This window comes from Corvus cornix, chromosome 2, assembly GCF_000738735.6.
Source record: "Corvus cornix cornix isolate S_Up_H32 chromosome 2, ASM73873v5, whole genome shotgun sequence".
NCBI classification, from domain to species: Eukaryota; Metazoa; Chordata; class Aves; order Passeriformes; family Corvidae; genus Corvus; species Corvus cornix.
Genome location: NC_046333.1, coordinates 59656889 through 59676257, shown reverse-complemented (window position 1 = coordinate 59676257; position 19369 = coordinate 59656889). Strand labels below are relative to the sequence as shown.

General features: G+C 36.1%; 1 protein-coding gene across 4 annotated transcripts in view; it reads right to left on the bottom strand.

The window, feature by feature from the left end:
* The window catches only part of SLC39A12 (solute carrier family 39 member 12), a 41441-nt gene extending 27477 nt beyond the window's left edge, over window positions 1-13964 (bottom strand). The window contains exons 1-6 of one of the 4 annotated variants that reach the window (XM_019285871.3): window positions 13894-13964; window positions 12788-12830; window positions 8539-8611; window positions 7745-7921; window positions 6275-6627; window positions 1538-1819 (exon numbers count right to left, since the gene is read on the bottom strand). In XM_019285871.3, coding sequence (XP_019141416.2) covers window positions 1538-1819; window positions 6275-6544 — 552 coding nt within the window. In that variant the 5' untranslated portion in view covers window positions 6545-6627; window positions 7745-7921; window positions 8539-8611; window positions 12788-12830; window positions 13894-13964. The remainder of the gene's footprint in view (window positions 1-1537; window positions 1820-6274; window positions 6628-7744; window positions 7922-8538; window positions 8612-12787; window positions 12831-13893) is intronic. The other 3 variants (XM_019285873.3, XM_019285872.3, XM_010399254.4) reach the window with 3 other exon arrangements.
* Window positions 13965-19369: the final 5405 nt, after the last annotated feature.

Genomic DNA, 19369 nt, shown 5'->3' with positions numbered 1-19369 from the left:
AATTTCCACAACCCAGAATTTAATCTCTCATTTCAAACATGATATTAGGTGCTATGACTAAAGAAGAGGATATTTTCTGTGAAACTAAAACACATAAAGAGCCACTGAAAATGCTTTTCTTCTATGACTACCCTGCACTGTTGGCCCTTTTCATAACACAAGTGTTGTGATGCCAAGGATTATGTTTTGTGTACCTTTCATAAAAGAAACCTCTTTTCCTTCAAGTCAGTGAGTGGGGAAGTCTCAGTCACTGGACAGGCTTGACAACTGATTATACTGCCAGCATAAACAAACAGAACCCTCAGTAATGCATATTATGGGTTGTTATTCTATCTTGACATTCCAAATACCCTCCAGTGCCTCTTTACAGTTGCTCAGATACCATTGGAGCCCTTGGAAATCAGCACGTTCACCAAGACTCAGAACCAAAAGCACTGGTCAATGAATAATTTATGGTGGGAAACAATCACACAAAGAAGACAGAGCGAGGAACTGAGGTCCTCAGCATTCTGGACACAGCCAGGTCTCCTACCCATCTTCTGTTTGTGCAGAAAACCCTACTACAGCATGCTATAAATTAAAATCTAATGAAACGAAAAGGACAAATTTGAGTTTTGTATGAACCAAATTTAACTCAGTACATTGAACAGGTCTAAGGGGCTACAAACAGGAGGTCAATCTGTACTTTAAGAGTTATCTAATCTGGCAAAAACCTGTTTTATTGCCCATTACAAGGAAATCTTTTTCCTAGATTTTGAACTCTAGAATATTATTCTATTATTTTATAGACCCTATTTGAGATAAGAAATTCTAAACAGCAGTGAGAAAACTCCCTGCATGTTTCCTGACTTAGAAAGGATAATCTTAGCCGAAAATATGCAATATGCTTTTTTTTAAACTTAAGCTTATCTTCATCAATCTTTCTACAAGGCATATCCACGCTGGTAGGTAATTAGTCACAAATGTATGTGTTCCAACTGAAGGAAGCTATCACATCTTTGGACAGATTCCTTATTCCATCCAGCTTTGGATAGACATGGAAGTGTAGAACCTGGCAAGGATTTCATCACAGCAAAATAATTCATTATTTCACCTATATCAGCCAGCAATGGAGCTGTTCTGCTTTATACCATTGAAATGCAAACATTGCTAGTGTATTGATACTAACAAATACAAGAGATGAGAAAGTATTTTCTGTCCTTGGAGCCAAGTGCAAGATCTTGCATCTACACAGAGCTGTGCTCTTTTCCATCTGCCCTAAGCAGGGGAACTGCATCTAAATTACCTATTGGGAATGGTCCCTGAAGTGCAGTATCTCCCCAACCATGTCGCAGCAGTTCCTGTGGAAGTGGCAGATGCCAGAAACAACCCACAGAAAAGCATTAAACAGCACATATAACACAACACCAGCCTGTGCTCTCACACTGTCATTTACCAGTTTTCTGGAGGACTGTGATACTGGCACAGTGTCTGTACTAGCATAAAGGCATTCTACCTGTAATAAAGATGAAGTTATCTTTATGTATGTTTTCTTTACCTGGTTTTCAGAAGTTTTAAAATGTTGCCTTACTGCAGCCAAAATATCTTCCGTTTCATTCCGTGAAAAAAAATAACAGTCTTCATCATGTCTTAAACTAAGCATACTCTGTAGGTAAAATTTATAATCCTTATCATTCAAGCTGAATTCTGAAGAACACATATCTCTATGATGAAGAATGTAGTAGAGAAGGACAAGAGAAATTCTCTCAAATACTTCTTCACTGAGATGGTCTTCTAAATCTCCTCCAGCTACTAGTAACAGAGCATCCGGTTCAAGGCACTGTGAAGAAATAAAAATTAATGGAAATTCCACTCAAGTGACATGCTGCCAGGCATCTGCAAATACAGATAGGAAGGACAGCAGGAGAATACAACTCCTATATTTAAGGGATCAAACCCAAAACTACACAGATGCAGGCTGACGGAATGGCAGGAGGAGGGTGCAGGTAATTCATTGCAAGATCATACCATGGGGTTTTTTTCCAGACCCCTTTTTATTTTTAAGAAAAGTCAAGTGCCCTAGAGATGGGACTTTGAACAACCTTGTCTATTGGGAGGTGCTCCTTCTCACAGTAGGGGAAGTGGAACTGATGCCTTAAGAGGCCTCACAGAAACAGAGACTAGACAGGAGTAAGGGAATAAAAGTAGGTATTTATTTGAAAGGCCTTCAAAGGTAGCCCCTGGGGACTCTGAAGCTATTCTCAAAATGGACCCCAAGATGGACCCCAGGTCACGAGTTCTTCACCCTTTTATAGGGTTGGTTCATTTGTACAGCAGGGTTAATTCTCCAATTAAAGCTTCAGTTTCACTCTCAGCTTGCCCCCCCCTTAGAGGCTCTTTGGTTTATACTTTTGGCCTAGGACAGTCTTGGTGTCCTTAGAAAGCAGGGCCACAGAGGCTTTGTTATGTCTACCTAGCATGAGAGAGCAGAAATTAACAGGCTACAAGAAACTTCAGAGTCACACACCAAGCAGTACAGAATTTGAAAAACATAAAAATTAAAACCTAAGGCATCAGAACTACATGATCTTTAAAGTCCCTTCGAACTCAAACCATTCTATGATTCTATTTTATGATTCTATGATTTAGTGGTTTTAGACTCAGTACAATTAGGAATAATTCTGATCAATCATTGTAGAAAGCAAAAGCCTTCCACTGGCTTCAATAGATTATACTGCTGGTTATAAATTTATTAAATAAGGGCTAGGCCTATTCATATTTTCATCTGTGCATTCTATGTGTTTGCATTATAAGATAAAAACAGTTGCTGAACTGTAGTTAATTGAGGCTATGTAAACAGAAGTTATATCATATTCAATGCACTGTTCAGAGACTTAATTGACCCTATAATCACACAGCTATTTTTATGTTTCTCAATGGATTCTGTTAACTGCAACAATGAGATCCAGTGCAGAGAGCCAGCACAAGGTCGAACCCCATTTAGTCCTTCAGATGCATTTCAAGAGAGACTGAAATTACATATTCATCATGTGAAGGCTTTACATCTGAGCACAGATCTTTTAATACGTGTATACACACACACACACACACACACACACACACACACACACACTATCTATCTCTCTCTCTCTCTCTCTCAATTTTTTCTCGCTACAAAGATGCTTTGCAGAAACTTTTGCCTCTCATACAAAAGTTAGTCTGTAAATTAGACCAGAAGACTAATAGAGGTCTATCTCAGGCCATGACAAGACACTGAAGTCCAAAATAAAGAATCTTCTTGACGAGATCTTGTAATTAATGTTATTCATTCTGTATCTGTTTTTTTCTTACAGATTCCTTTCTAAGCATGTTATAGATGTGTCAGCTAATCTCAAGAATGGTAGAGCAGCTGAACTGTACATTTCAGAGAAGAAACTACAACACACGAGATACCATGGGAGGATCAACACTGCACTTGAATAAATTAATGAATCCAGACAGGATCCAGTTTGTAAGAATAAATTTTTTGTGTCTACAAGCATGATGTATTGGTTGGTGGGGCTCACCTTGTATGTTAGTTCATTTTCCTACACTGAAGCTCACATTGTCATGTTCAGAAGTCAAAGTTCCTTGGAGGAACTGAGAGAGCTGCTACTTTTTAATATGAAGAATTCTAACCAAAATTCTCAAAATACTGAATCTAAAATAAAAGGAAAAATGAAAACTGTGGATATTAATATCCAAATTAACTATTTATATACCTAAATAAACTAGATTACAGTATGATTCACTGTGTCCTGCCTACACTGCTTTTCAAGGTCTTTAAGCCTAACTTTTCCTAATGCAGTCTCTGAGAATTACTCTTTGGACTAGGAGGAGTCTATTCTGTTTTCTGTCCCAAAGACCTCGAGTCAGTCAACCAGCCTTTATGAACACGCAGTAGTAATACAATAAATATATGGCATGAAGTTGAAGATTTTCAAAGATTTCTATAAGATTTTAAAACCCACTGAGGATAAATTGCAATCAGTGAGTCCATTGTTTGCAATCTTGCAAGGAAGATGACTGAAAAAAAATTGCTATTTAGAAGGAAGCAGGTGCATTGTAAAAGTTACTCCATAGCATATGGGTAGCCCATGGTGAGTGACCCTTGAAGAGATATTAAGAGGATATAAATTGGTTTGTCATTGGGTTGGATTTTTTGTTTGTTTATTGGTTTGGGGGTTTTTTTGCTGCTACTAATATTTTTACAGGAATAACCATCGGCATGTCCTTGATTTAGAAATGCTTACTTCCTATAAAAAAGAAGCCCAGAACTTGGGCACTGAAGTCTGAGTTTCTTTTGTTTAAGTGGCCAGAAGTACCAAAAAGATTTTCTTACCAAGGCAAGAAATATATGACTTCTGTGTGTTTAGGAGATGAAGTGTCAGATGCCATTCAATAGCTGCCAGCCCCTGCCCAAAGGGTCTTAGGGCCACTACATAACAAAAAACCAGAAGAAGGTCTAAAAAAAGTGTTAAACTTCACTGCTTTTAAATGCCCATTAGAGATATCATAAAAAATAATAATAAAAAACTCTGAAAACAAAGTCATGTGGTATAAATGGAATCCTGGTTTTAGAAAGGAAATTTGAATCTGAAATCAATTAGTGATTCCCAACAAGTATGAGGAAGAAAATGCCAAGACAAGGTGGGGCATTCTGTTTCAGATTTTTATGATTCTGAAGGATAGTGCTTCTTGCACAGTTTTTGCTGTCTTGGTTTACCAAATCTTGTTAAATAATCATGGGTGATTTCAGCACAGTGCCATGTGGATTCCATGTGACTGAAAATACCATATCTCTCTCAAGGATTTCCTACAGAAAACCATGCTCCTGTGGTGCTGGCACAGAAATACTGACAGTGCAGGATGTGTGCAGTGTTTCTGGCTCAGGTGACACTGAGGAGTACTGGAAATGGTGAAAGTCCTCAAACTCTTCCTATAGGAAATTTCCAAGATGAAATCTGAACAGAGCAGCAGAACTGACAAAAGTCAGCCCCAGCTATGTTTCCCTTAGATTTCTTCAATCCAAGGACACAGTGGGCAAGCTCTCCAGGAATACATCACAAATACAAGAAAAAAACCATGGTACTCAAGAAGAAAAACAAAGAAGATAAACAAAAACCTACTCCCATTTACTGAAGTTTAGGAGGACTCTATACCCACGTTTAATACAGTGTCAGCTTTCAATCTGGGGCCATATCTGATGCATATTCGTTGCCCATATGTGAATAATCTCCTTTATAAAAAATTATCCATTTAGGTAATGACAGACACCTACAATATTTATGTATGAAATTTCACATATGGGCTCGTATGAAAAATGGGAGCATTTTTAGAAAGGGTCAATTAAGTGAGCAGCTGTCTACTGCACAGGATGAAAAGATTCCCATTTCATTGGCTTGGTAGATTGCCGAGAGTAGCACCTTGTAAAAGCATTCACCTTTCTGACCATCTTCATAAGTGTGGTATAAAGTGACACTGCTCTATGTAGGTCACTGAACAGTGCCAGAGCCAGAGTAATGAAAGCCAGGGCTGACCAAGCCCTTTGTTGTCCCTTTCAGCTAAGTTGCTCACTAACACTGTCCCTGTCCTTTCTTCATTGAATCAGGAATGAGTTCTGAAAATATTCTCAAGTAGACAACCAATCCCTCTGTTCAACTGTACACTGGACTAGTTCCAGTTTCAGTTTGGATTTGTAGATTCATTGTTCTGCCTTTCATTTTCCTTGACCTGAACTGCTTACCAAAACCCTCCCCTAAATCTTGAATGTTTCAGTGAAGTGGCACATAAATCTCAGACAATCCTGTCTGGGTTTTATTTTTATGAAGTAAAATCCAGAACAACAACAAAAAAAAGTGGCAGAACTGGTCCCCAGCATTTACCTATGTCTTTCCATGGTGGAAATCCTGTGCCCCACATACAAGCTCATGCTTTTATTGTTAGATCAGTTTTCAGTAGAAAAATTTTTGCTGGAAAACAAACACTTGGCAACTTTAAAAGAAAAGTTATTAGTGTTATGCGACTGAAGCATGGCATTTTTAAGGAATGTCTCTCATGTTTGGAACATCTCTTCATGAGCTCAAACAATAAATAATAATAATTCAAAATGAAACATAGCAGGGACAATTTTTTTGCTGCAACAACAGGTTTTTTACATGTTTAGGTATCATATTCAGGACAGTATCACTAACAAATAATGTTAGAACTCACTGACGATCCTGTAAAGATATCCCTCATTAATTGAAGCACTAACCAGATTACAATCCTCTTGCATGCCATAAATCCGCTGTGGGCATTCAGCTCTCTCCAGTAACATTTTGACCAGTTCTCGTGAGTGGTTCATGTGGAGCTCAGTGTTTTCAGCTGAGAGAACGCGTAAAACTTCCACCAGAGAGCCTCTGCTGGGAGGATTGCTGCCATCCTGCCCATGCTCTTCCCCAGGCTGTCCTTCAGCAATGAGCACGCTGAATATGAAAGCAGAACATACCACCCCAAGAGCTGGATGCTTGGTCAGAAAACACATCTCCTCTTCCTGCAGTGTGTGATCTGCACTGAATGTTGGATTGTTGTTTGCCCTTCACAGCTTAAACTCGAAACCTGAAGAATCTGAATGGTAAAGGGGGAAAAAACCCAATCCTTTAATTAGTGTGAATGCAATATGTTCGAAAGGATTTATTAATTGGTCGGCTAAGCTGATTTGCAGTGACAAGCTGTTTTTGAACAACAGGGAGCCTGTAAGGGCTTTACAGCACAGAACAGCAGGAAACTAAGACAACCATGGCCTCAAAACTTCTTTAGAATTATCAACAAGAGGTTGTCTCAAAGTGCCCTTCCCTCTTCTTAAAAATAAAGTCTATGCCTTTCATTTCAGTGTTACGTTATTGCACTCACTAATAATTCTTTTTAGTAAGAACAGGAAAATACCATGGCTTTCACTTTCATTTAATTATGAAAACAGTTGTTTAGGAACAAAAATAGCTGCAAATAAATATTACTACTCTAATACTGATATGAATCTGCAGTAATTACATTACACAGCAATAATGTAAAGAAGGTTATATTGTCAAAATACTTTAGCAGCATTACTAAACTCCATCTATACAGCAAAAAAAAAAGAAGGAACTGGATGTACTTAAAAATTAGTGATATTTTATCTCTACTCAGACAGAAGAATTACAATGCTGAGGTTATAATTTCACTCAAAGAACTCAGTGAATAAACCAGACAAACAAGCTTAACTTGTTAACTCTAGGTGCAAAAGACATTTTGTACTATAAATCTGTCTTGTCACAATCCTCCCTAATAAACCACTCCCTCTGCTTTAGCAGCAATCTATCTCAATATCAAAGCACAAGAAATATAAAAGAGTTTCACTTCTGTTTTCCACAGAAGTTTTGATTTTATTGATAGTCAGATGCTGGCAGTAACATACATACTCCGACAGTAATGCACATGTGTTAAACAGCCACATATACGTTCATCTTCTTTGAACTGCAATTTGATACACGTGTTTTATTTTAAAGGAAACTCTGCTAACAAAATATTTAAAATGAAAAAAGAACTGCTGAATTCAAATGGTTATTCAGTCTGATAAAAGTTAGTATGTTTTTAGATATTAGGAAATCTTTTGGTGTTTAGATATATTTTACTGTTAGCAATTAGGAATATGTATCATTGTTACAAAGATATTATGAACATTTATTTCTAAATGTTATTTTCTTACCTTCTGAAGGGAAAAAGAATGCTTGTGTATCTAGCTTTGTGGCCTTCTGAATCCTCAGAAGTATTTAGCTGCTGGAAGTCCAATGTTTTTAAAATTCCTTGATGGTGCTCTGGAAGCTGGAGAGGATTAGTTTATTGCTGCCTTGAAAAGTTTTCAGTTGCTATGGAGAGAGCTGCCCTTAAGGTAACAATGGAGGTGGGTAGGAATTAGTACATGTTCTTCTTGTACTTGCAAGTTCTAAGCATTGCATTATTAAATTTATTTCACATATTTTAGTAGTTATCATTTTATGGAAACAGTCTGTTTTAGAAGTACAAGATGTATAAAATCTGCTAAAGAATGTATTTCATTATGATGGATAATACATGCAAGAACTCATAACTGTTCGCTGTGTTACTAAATTATCAGATCACTTCTATAACAAACCTGATTTTTTTTTATTAAAATATTAATACTTTCTGAAAATATGAGAACACGATAGAAACAGAAATCTTCTTAATCACATCCATAGAAAAGTGATATTTTTTCTTTGCAAAACTCTGCCCATAGAGAACAGTCTCTTTCATCCCCACTTATTCTGTGTCACATTTGCACCAACTGCAAAAGCTGGGATAGCTCAGCCTGTGGTGAAAAAAAATTTTGTCCACCCACTCAGATTTTCCAGAGGGATGCTGTTACAAAGTTGAATTTACATCACCATGCCATTAAAATATTATTGCACTGGAAGGTAGCAAAAACTGTCACGACTGACAGATTCCACAGAGACTGGTACACCAGTCATATCAGTCTCCCACCTTCCAAACCTTCCGTGTTGCTATGAAGGACTATCATCTCAGCCGGCTCAACAAATCCTGTGAAGCAGTAAGCCTGTAGTAATAGAAACATCATCATTCTCTTTAAAGCTAGATTAATGAAAAAATCCTGCGTTCTAAAACATCTGTAATGTCTCCTTCAAGGTGGCGAGCTCAAAGGGAACAGCCTTGTTTTGGCAAGACTGAGAACTGACAACTGACACTGACTATAAAAGAATTAAACTGACAAGACCGGCTTGAGGGAAGTGCAAAATGTAAACAAATGTTCTCAAAAATACAAAGTACAATTACATTACAGATTCTTGTGTAATGAAGGCTGAGTATTTTAAAAATCAGTCCTACTTTTAAATATTCTTTTTACTTCATAAATTACAAAGGATATTTATCAAACTAACATTACTAAATATACCACTGTATGAAAACAAGAATTACAGAAATTTTCATATAAATTTTTTTTTAGAAGAATGACTGAAAAGCAGAAATGCATGATAATATGCACTTCCTCTGGCTTTTATATAATTTGTTCTGTCAAACAAAGCTAACTATGTCCAGATTTGTTCCACTAATAAAAATAATTTCTCAGATAATGGGGGAATAGCTTCCAGCATTTAATTCTGGGGATTTCTCAATCTCCAAACAAACATAGAATAGGTTTATCTGTATATAATTTGATGTTTTGTGTATAATTACTAATTGAAATTAAGAATTCATTCCATTCAATTAAAGTGTACAAACAGAGGGTGAGTTGTTTCAGTTTGCCGAGAAAAGCTAACGTTTAAAAACACGTGATGATTTATAACTATTGAAAGCTTCTGAGAGATTTGCATAATAATACTGGCTACAACTTACTTTAATATTTATATTACAGAGTGATAGGAAAAAAAGAAAACATTAAGTACATTAAAAAGCAACAGATAATAATTGGTACAGGCTACTATGGCTGATCTCAAAGGGGAATTCACTTCCCTTTTATGACTAAGTGTTGCAAACCTCCTCTGGCTTGGGAATGAGCTTCTCAGTGGTGGCAAAATCACTGACAGTGACTCAAGGCTCACCCTCTGCTTTTACCCTTGACACTGTGTTTTCAGTCATGCCACTGTCATTAAAGAACTATTCTGTCTACACAGCACTTGGATTACTACTTCTGAAGTAATTGCTGGCATCAGTTGCTAAGTCTTTTCTTCAAACCCTTGTGCAGCAGTATTATTCCCCCACTACCTACCCATACTGAAGCTGTTCCAGCTGATCAAAAGGGACCATGACAACAACAGAGCTGTGTAGTTAGACGCCCATTAGAAATTTGCTGAGATACACAGACAAAAATGAATCACTTGTACAGTTTAATATCTTAAAACCTCCTGAAGCACCTACCACTAATATTGTGACTCATGTGTTACAAGACTACCATTTTGACTCAAATTTGACTGCATGCCTTTTGGAGAATTTTGATAAAGGGGAAGAAAAGTCCATGCACAATGCTCATAAGCCAGAGACTCTCCATTTACTGTAGAATGATAAAATATATGGGAAGAAAACCTTGAGAAGAACTGGAAAACTGGGGTAACTCAGAATGAAGTAGATTACCAATTACCGTTCTAACATGACAACAGACTCTATAGCAAAACCAGAGGTATGATGAATTTTCTGATTAAATAAAAAATTTCTTTCAAAATTATTATTCCATTTTACACTTACTTACTTATCTTGGCATGATCAAGCATGGATCTGAGATCAAGAATTTTCAGAAAAAAAATCAATACTTTTAAATTAGTTTGAACAATTACCATGCTGGGGTACTTGCAAGAGAGTAACTGATTGCTGACAGGCAAGGTATGTCCCAGGAAAATCAGCAGAAGAAGAAATAAGATAAAAAGAAGAGTGATAAATACGTGAGCGTCTCAAAACTATTTCATGAACAGATTCATGATCCCAAACAACTGCATATAAAATTTTTTCCACCCACAGATACAACCTTTTATGATTTAGAAAGCTCATACAATAATAACTGATGTTCTTAGTGAAAAGGAGTGAAGGCAATTTAGAAATGGTGTAACTAGACAGAGAACATGCTGCAAGGCCTCTCTGGTTACAGTGTTCTATTTACTTACTTAGTTTTCATTCTAAGTGAACCAGTAAGACTAACTGCAGCTTACCTGTTTCTCCCACCTTCACACCTGCTGTGAGAACAAAAGCAAGTTGCCACTCACAAATGCCAGGGATAACTGCACTCTGCAATTTACTGTGTTTCAAACGATTGGTGAATAAATTGTATAGGAACAGGAAAACTCTTTAGAGGACTCACTCGGAGATGACAAAGGCATTCCCATGAGCTCTACCAACATGACAAATGTCTTTATTTTATTTGCACGGCAGAAAGGGAGAGGATTTAGGCATAATTTTAGCAAGACCCCTGCTGAACTTCACATCACACTGGATAATGCAGCTATATAACTCTTATTCCTTTAATACTGTGTAACTTGTTTTGATGCACTAAGCAAATGCATCTTTTTTCCTTTTTACTAATCACAGCAATTATGGAAAATAGAAGAGAATCCTCTGGCACTGCAGCTTTCCTCCATGTTATTAATGTGATCTGCGCACATTGTATAATTACAGCCATAGGCAGCATATTGACATATGAAAGAACTACATTTTGCATGCAATTTCCGTGGAATTTCAATACATAAAGTATCTTTGCCAATGAATTAATGCCAGAGTGCTGTAATAAAAAATGTCAGTACTTTAAAATTACCACAGTAAATTAAGCTTTTTTGGCATCACATGCCAATCTTAACAATATCACATATATTAAGGTTGCCAATGAATTAAAATAAATTAATATTATTGAAATTCTCTGAGTTACATGTATTAGCATAGAGTTTAATATATATACATGTGCCTGGAACAAGTCTTTTTTTAGTCCAGGATTACAAAATTCACTTGTCAGCAGAAAGTTTTCCAAGATGATCTGGAAATCTATTTACATTAAAGTAGAACAGCAAGCAAGAAAGAAGTTATAGATTACTATATACTCTAGGCCAGCAAACCCTCTTATATTTTAAGAAATATATCTCCACAAGTGCCTTCTCACATATACAGAGTTAAGGTGACATTTATATTCCTAAAGTATTACTGTCATGAAATCTGTGTTTTGAAATTAAATGAAAGTGTTAATTTATATGGAAATTGTGATGTAAAACTTAATTAATTGCCTCCATCTGAGTACAGACTTCTCCCTCACACAGGCTCTCTACTGCTAACTCTCTGATTGTGTTTAAAACAAAACAAAACAAAACAAAACAAAACAAAACAAAAAAAGAGAAAACAAAAAGCATTGGGATGTAAGGATAACCATCAAGACAATTCAGTGATAGCAATTATTATAAAGAACTTAGAATGGGAGGTATTAGTATTTTGGGCATGAAAAAGAGGAGGTTTCATAAGTATGGTATAATTTTGTTTATTTTCAACTTAAAGAACATATAGAGAAAAAATGCTCTTGTGTTCATTCTTAGGAACTTTAGCAGCCTAACTTTTCTGAAGCTATCTAAACATTAAACTACAGCTACTAGACCACCAAGTCAGCTTCAGTTATCTCACTTCCTCTTATACTAAACAGATGCAGAAATCAGTTCCTAAGGTTTTCACTGCCTATTGTGTGGTTTTGTTCTCAGCATTATCAGACTATTATGTATGTTGTTTCTTTTTTGTTCCTTTAGGTTTCCAAAGAAACTGGGCTCAAAAACTGAGTTGATTTTACTAAGAGTGTCTTTTCCAGTCCAAAGCATTTACAGTCTAATTATACATGTTGAACTATTAAGTATCCCAAATGAACTATTATGTAGTATTGCAGCATAGACCTCTGAGTAATATTTTAATAGAAAAAAATAGAGTTTAAAATTGAAAAATAACCTTTTGACAATTATACTGTTCACCTTGTAGGAAACTGACATAATATTGTATGTTGCACCTTTAGCCATTGACTTCTGACCTCAGCATACTGATTTTTTTCCTTTCCTGCTGATACTCATCAACTTATGCTTGAAAACCCCTCAAATGTTCTTTATGAATTTGTGTGGTATTTTTGCTTTATATAAATATTTTTAAAGAATTTTTACTATTAGAGAAATTGAGATAACAAGTGATTACTCACTTGGTTTTTTAAACTATGACTCAGTGTTCAGTTCTAAGGAAATTCTCACAATAAGGAAGAGTCATTTCAGGCAAATACCTGCTGTCTGAGAGCTGACTGATGTTTCTCAAGGTCTTCTAGTCTACACAAAAAAAAAAAGAAAAAACATAAGTTTCTGAATCATGAATACAAGCCAGAATGAGAGAAGACAGTTTCTTTCTATCCCTTTGTCTTAAATTTAGGAAGTTTGTAACTGGCACCAACAGTAAGAAGAGCTCACAGAATATTTGAGTGATTAGATGGGCTTCAAGTAACAGCTGTTGAAGCAATAAAGGTGAAAAGAAAAAAAAGAAAATCCTAGAATAGAAGGACAATGAAAGAACCAGTATTGATAGAAAACAATTTAGCCAAATACAAATTTCACTGCATGACAGTGACCTTACTTCTACCTTTATTAAAACTACTGACAAACTACTATCTCTCCCATATAACCTGGTATTATATTCATTGTTCGAAGGCTTGGTAGCAAGACTACTGAGAAGGGAGTTCATATTAAGAAATGTTTTTACTTTATGAAAGAAACTTTTCCACTTTTAAAAGAATTGTTTCTCTCTCTATAACCATAGTTAATCTAAATACCAATATTCACAGTAAATGCACATATGCAACTATAAGATTCTAAATTAAATGCTTGCTTCTTTTTAGCCTTTTAGAAACATACAGAAAATACAAAATTAATTACTACCTTAACTTTTGAAATACAGTTTGAGTTAAACACACCATACATCCTTGTAGTGCTGTTCTATCCAATTTAGGAACGATTGTTTTATCATCAAGAGGGCACACTGTTCATTCTGCTCAGTGTTGGCCATAGAATTCTTTGTATCACTACCTCCTAGAGGAGAATTGCTGTAGGCGTCTGTGGGTAACAACTGTTAGAAGTGGCCAATCCACTTCTATCAGTTACAGTGGCCTTTAATTTAGAATTAGGCTGCATATATTTTGCTGGCTCTATGGCAACTAAAATTTTAGAAAATCCTGAAATGCTAACTTCAAAGTACTATGCTAAAGCTCAGCTTAAAGCTAACAAATTGATTAAAATGAGGTAAAAAGAGCAAGAGCTAGAAATCCACACAAGTAAGTGTTAAGTTACGTCTTAAAAAGCAAAACAGCAATATGCAGAACAGCGACAATTTGGTACCAACACTCTCTCTGTAAAGATTTTTCAAGCCTTTCCTTCTGCTGAACAAATTCTTCCAAAAGTACAGAAGCAGGATTTATCTTCTCCTTTGCTCCTCATGTCTCCTCTCTATAGATAAGGACAAGAAAAAGTCTGTTAGAAAAAAAAGAATTCAGGAAGTCTTGAGTTGCAGTCCACACTAACTCTCTTCTAAGCAAGCGCTTGTACTTTGATTTAGCAGCTGTGCAAGCTCTCATGAGTGTTATGGATTTATACTGAAGGGCTCCATGTGAGTAGCTTGTGAACACCGAAAGCAAAAACTTTCCTGGACCTGAGGGTCTGCTACAAGCAACTTATCTGTTTAGTATGAAACTAACCAAGCCTCCTGGGTTATTCTGTAATTCTGGTTTTGCTGCAGTTCTTGCTCCCCTGGTACCTTCCACACACTTGGAAATAGATTTTGAAGTATGCAAGAAGAAAATTTATTCTAATCATCCTTTCCCCACTGCCCTTTTTAAACACATACACCCCCACACAGGAATTTGGAAAAGCATAATTATAAAGTGTAATCTTAATTTTCACATTTTGTTTAGACGAACTTAAAGTGAGTAATTATTAACAATTGGATATGCTTTCTTACATTTGACAATATACATTCTGCAACCCAGCGTGAGGTTCAAAGTAGCCAAGTAGAACAAGTCAATGGCTGGCACTCATAAGCTTGAAAAAGAAAGCCTAAGTGGATTAGTATGCAGAGCATTAGGGCATTGAAGTATTTTTCAAAATTAACTCCCTACAAGGAGGGTTGGAGGATTTTTTACCAGAATTTTTTAAAGAAAAATTTTAATTTTTTTTTTGCAGAAACCTTGAAAAGAACTAAAGAGGAAGCTGAGGCAATTTTATGTAAGAGGAAGATAAATAAGACTCTTCATAAACCAGTGACAAAGTTGAGAAAAAGGGTAGTGTGAATCTGTATGCACTTTCAGATGAGTCTGGAGAATGGATAGATCAAATATACTGGCTTTCCTCCCCATCTTCTGAGTGATGACTCCTTGCACTGTTTCTATGCCTGCTTTTGAGGGACAGAACTCTTCTGCAAATACTTTTTGCCAATTTTAAAGTCAATAATCCCCCTGGTATATGGGCTGCCTGCACATTTTTCTGTTTATGTATTAACTTCAGTTTACTCTCCTACTGCAGAAAGAAATCTGAGATACACCTGCCAAAGACTACCTTTACTGTCATTGAAAGAGGAAAATACATGTGCATTAGAGATGGAAAAATAGACCCTGTTCCCCTTTGGCAGGGTCCTTTATGTTAGCTCCTCTTTAACATATCGATAAAGCTGATCTGAATCTTTCAGAATGGAAATTTCTAGCTTTATGTCAACGAATCAATTCTTTAAAAACCAACAAATTTTACAGTAAAGCCAACACCCGTAATCTGCCTGCAACTCTTTGGTCTCTGATCTGAATATTTTTTGTAAAAGCATAGTTCCAAAAAGCCTTTTAACATATGCATGAAAACCGCTAATTCTCTTTCACCCATGTTTTTTTAAAAAGCTAAAACACTTTGCAACCTTTATTATTTATAATTGAGTATAATCTTAATTGTTTATCTTTTCTCTTTTATTTTCATTTTCCTCCCTTACTTAAAGCAGGAGGTTTTTTTTGCTTTTTTTCAGTGTGATCTCTTGAATAAGCAAGGCTTAAGCTGATGAGATCTGTGTGTGTAGTTAGGATGGATCTTATCTAAATTTGCAGTATATGGAGCTATCTGGAGAAGTCATCCTAGGACCCCTAATCTCATTGGAGATTGAGGCACTTTAGGAGGCAGTTTGTCAGGCCTATTCCGCAACAAACTTTTGGAAGAGAGGAATTGGACTGTAGTCTCTGTAATATAACTTCCTTGACAGCTAAAAAAGCCTGGAGAGATTGCTTTTGCTGTGCATACCTGTACTATTAATTACATTTTGCCAATTAAATCCCTCCCTGTCCCTGTATGAATTCCCCCACTCCTTTCACTCCAGTAAGCTATTAACAATTTTACCACTTCTAAATATATCTGACAGAAGAAGAAAAAATTGCGAAGATTTTTTTCTGCAAGTTTTGTGCAAAACAAGGGCTAGAGAAGCATTCTACTAGTACCTGCATGCAGGAAAACTGCAAACATAGGACTCAGCTATAGACATGAAATAAACAAAAAGAAATGCTATGAAAACCAATAAACTATGCTATTAAAAATGAATCCAAAGAAAAGATCCAAAGCCATTGCATCTGATACTTGTTTACTTTATAAAGGCTTTCCAATATTTTTATAGTCACGAAAAAGAATTCACTGATTGTGAGGCAGTATAACAGGATGTTGACCACTAGAATGTAATGAAGCAATCCCTAATAAAATGCATCTGTAGAAGCAGCAATTTATGATCTCAGGAAAAGAAATGTCCATTTGCTAGTTCAGAACCATATTTTATTTCATTTTTTCAAAGAAAAATACAAATTTTACAGGGTAGAAGGTTCAGGGATCTTTTTATGTAGTGAAAACCACAGTAATTAAAGCCATGAATTTATAAACTATGTATGAAAATAATTTTCTCTTATTAATGACAACAAATGCTGACACCAACATCATCAAGACAGAAATAAAGGATTTAACTCTGTTTTCTTTTAATAGTTTTTATTTTTACTATTTGAGCTACACTATATTAAAGATCATAAAATTAGACATGATGCAATCATCTCCTTGCTACACCATTTTACTACTGCTGCCATCTGCTGCATGGAATAGTTTCCAAGAGTATTTCTTACTAAGCTGGTGAATGATTCGTTTTGGAGATAGATGTTTACGTGGATATGGCAAATTGCTTTTGTTTATTCCTCTAACTTGAAATGAAGTTTATTTGGTAGCAGAGTAATGTGAATTTTACAGTAGGACTTAAAATTGTCAAAGTCAATAAATTATTATCGAAGATGATATGATATATGATATATAGAAGAAATGTATTCTCAAATTTGTTTTGCAAAGTAGAATGACTTACTTCAAGAGATATTTTGACTCAATTAAACATGCTGAAATATCCACAACATTAATGTTAATGTCTTTTAAAATGTCATCTCTCAATGAATGTTATAAATGAGGAGGCAGTAAGAACAGAAGATCCAACATGAACAGTCTATGAATTCATATCCTTCTCCAGTACAGTTTGTTTCCAACATTTCTCTTTCTTACTCTGTTGGGGAAGATGAAACAGGAAAGTCTTATAAATATGATTGCCTGACAAAAGATTTTGGGAATATGAAAACTACAGGCGACATCGAAATGAAGGCCACTTTTGAAATACCAAATCTTAGTTACTGAACAACTGGAAAACAATGGTATGGCCGACTGAAGGTAATCCCCTCTTGATGGAACAATACCCTCTGCTTGCAGGCAGGTCCAAGGGTCAGAGCAGACCCTACTAGCTCAGCAGAAGGGGTCCAAAGAGTAGTTTTAGAAGTTAAGATGTAACACTCTATGGTAATATAAGAACTCTTATAGGCTGTATGTAAATGCTATAGGATTTGTATCTTGTATTAGATTGGTTAGTGACAATTAGAATATTCAGTACAGAAGATGATTTATTGTATTGTACCAAGACTTCACTATTCCTCTCTTACTCTTCGCACACTCTTACACTCTCTCTCTCTCTCTCTCCTTACTTACTTGCTTACTCTCTTGCTCTCTTGGGCCTGCTCAGAGCTGCCAGCTGCAGCTCTAAGCAGTGCCCCTGTACCCACGCCCTTTGCAATAAACTGCATGTTCCAAGATCTGACTATAGAGATCTCTCGTCTCCGTCCGTCCCTACATTACTCTTTCTTTTTTTTTTTTTTAAATCCATCTATCCATCTGTACATCCCAGAAGAAAGTGCTACTCTTACATACCACACTCCCAACAATAATAAACCTATTATCTGCGAAGATGTAACCTGCACTGCAGGGTAGCCCAGTTATATTGTGATGTAACATACCTTTGAAAACACACCCTCAAATGGGTACAGGTCCAACTACTTATTCATTTAGCTAATAAAAGGCATAGACAACTACGTGATGCAAGTCACAGAATCTTAACAATATCCTAAAAATGAAACATTTTTATTTTTACAGCACAAACCTTAGCTTAAGCTCATCAGTAATTTAGCCTCTAACTTGCATTTTCTGAAAGATCCATGATTTTGTTGAAAACCCTGCAAAAGTCCATAGCTTTTATCTATTTTATTCTGTTTAATAAGCCTCTGTATTTTTAATTACTTTTTGACTGGAATAACAACAAACTCCAAGGCAAACTGTATGAAGAGAAGGATAGAAAGTGAAATTAAAGGAATAACCCAGAGCAGAGGACCATAAGGGCTAAGAAAAGCTCTACGGGCCCTAAGCATTGCTTTACCTTGCTCAGCATTATGTCATAGCAGCAGAAAATGCTGTTCAGACAGTGCATACAAGCCTGACACTGTTTGGGGTCCACTCCCCTCACACCTAGCACATGCAGTCATTAGAATGAGCTGTTAGGCAGCACACCCATGATTGTTGCCTTTAGTACATCTTATAAACGTTTTCCACACATTTAGCTAATTCATCTTCCCACTGCCTTCATAAGATCCTGTGCTAAATTTTTTTTTTAATTCCCTACCTAGTGTGTAAACTAGGATTTTCTTTCATCTCTTTAAAATCAATTTCCTCTTAACTTTTCCTTACTCCTTTTTAGTATACTGTAAAATTCAATCAATAACAGCTCTTATCCATTTTATTTGCAACCTTCATGTTTTTGTAATAATTACCAGTATCTCTCCTCAGCTTTTTCCAGTCCAGATTTAGGTATTTTCCTTCTAGTTTCTCTCTCATAAGAGAATTGTTCTGTCCCTAAATAATTGTGCTTGCCTTTGTATCCATTCAAACCCCATGTCCTTCCCATTTCAAACAATACTCAAGATGTGAGTAGGACACAACACTCCTCATAGCTGAAATTAAATGTACTTACATTGGGGTTTTTAGCAGAACTAGCAGAACCCTTTCTTTTCCTCCTGTATTTCTAAGCCAGTACTAATAGCAGGCATTTGATTTAGGTCATCACCTAAATATAATACAGCTCCTGAAATCATATTGTTTTGTAGGTCATCTTAACATTGGTATTGATGCATAAAGGCCGTAATCTGCAGCAGTTTTCACCCTTCTCCTACATGTCCTGAAAGGTGCCCCGCTCTAAAAATCAAAAGAAAAAAATGTGTGCTCAGGTGGGGAGGGGGTAGATAAGTACAGTATGATGTACACTAAAGTTTGTGGCTAGTGAAGATGAGGGCAGGAAAAAATACATCCATCTTTCCAAGAGTCCTGTCTCACAGTGTGTGCATTGCAATCAGAAGTTAAAAGGAGATGCCTCTTGCTGCTGACATAGTAGTAAGCTCTAATTATGGATTCACCTGGTGACTAGTTAAGCATTTCAAAGGAATTTACTCAGACTACAG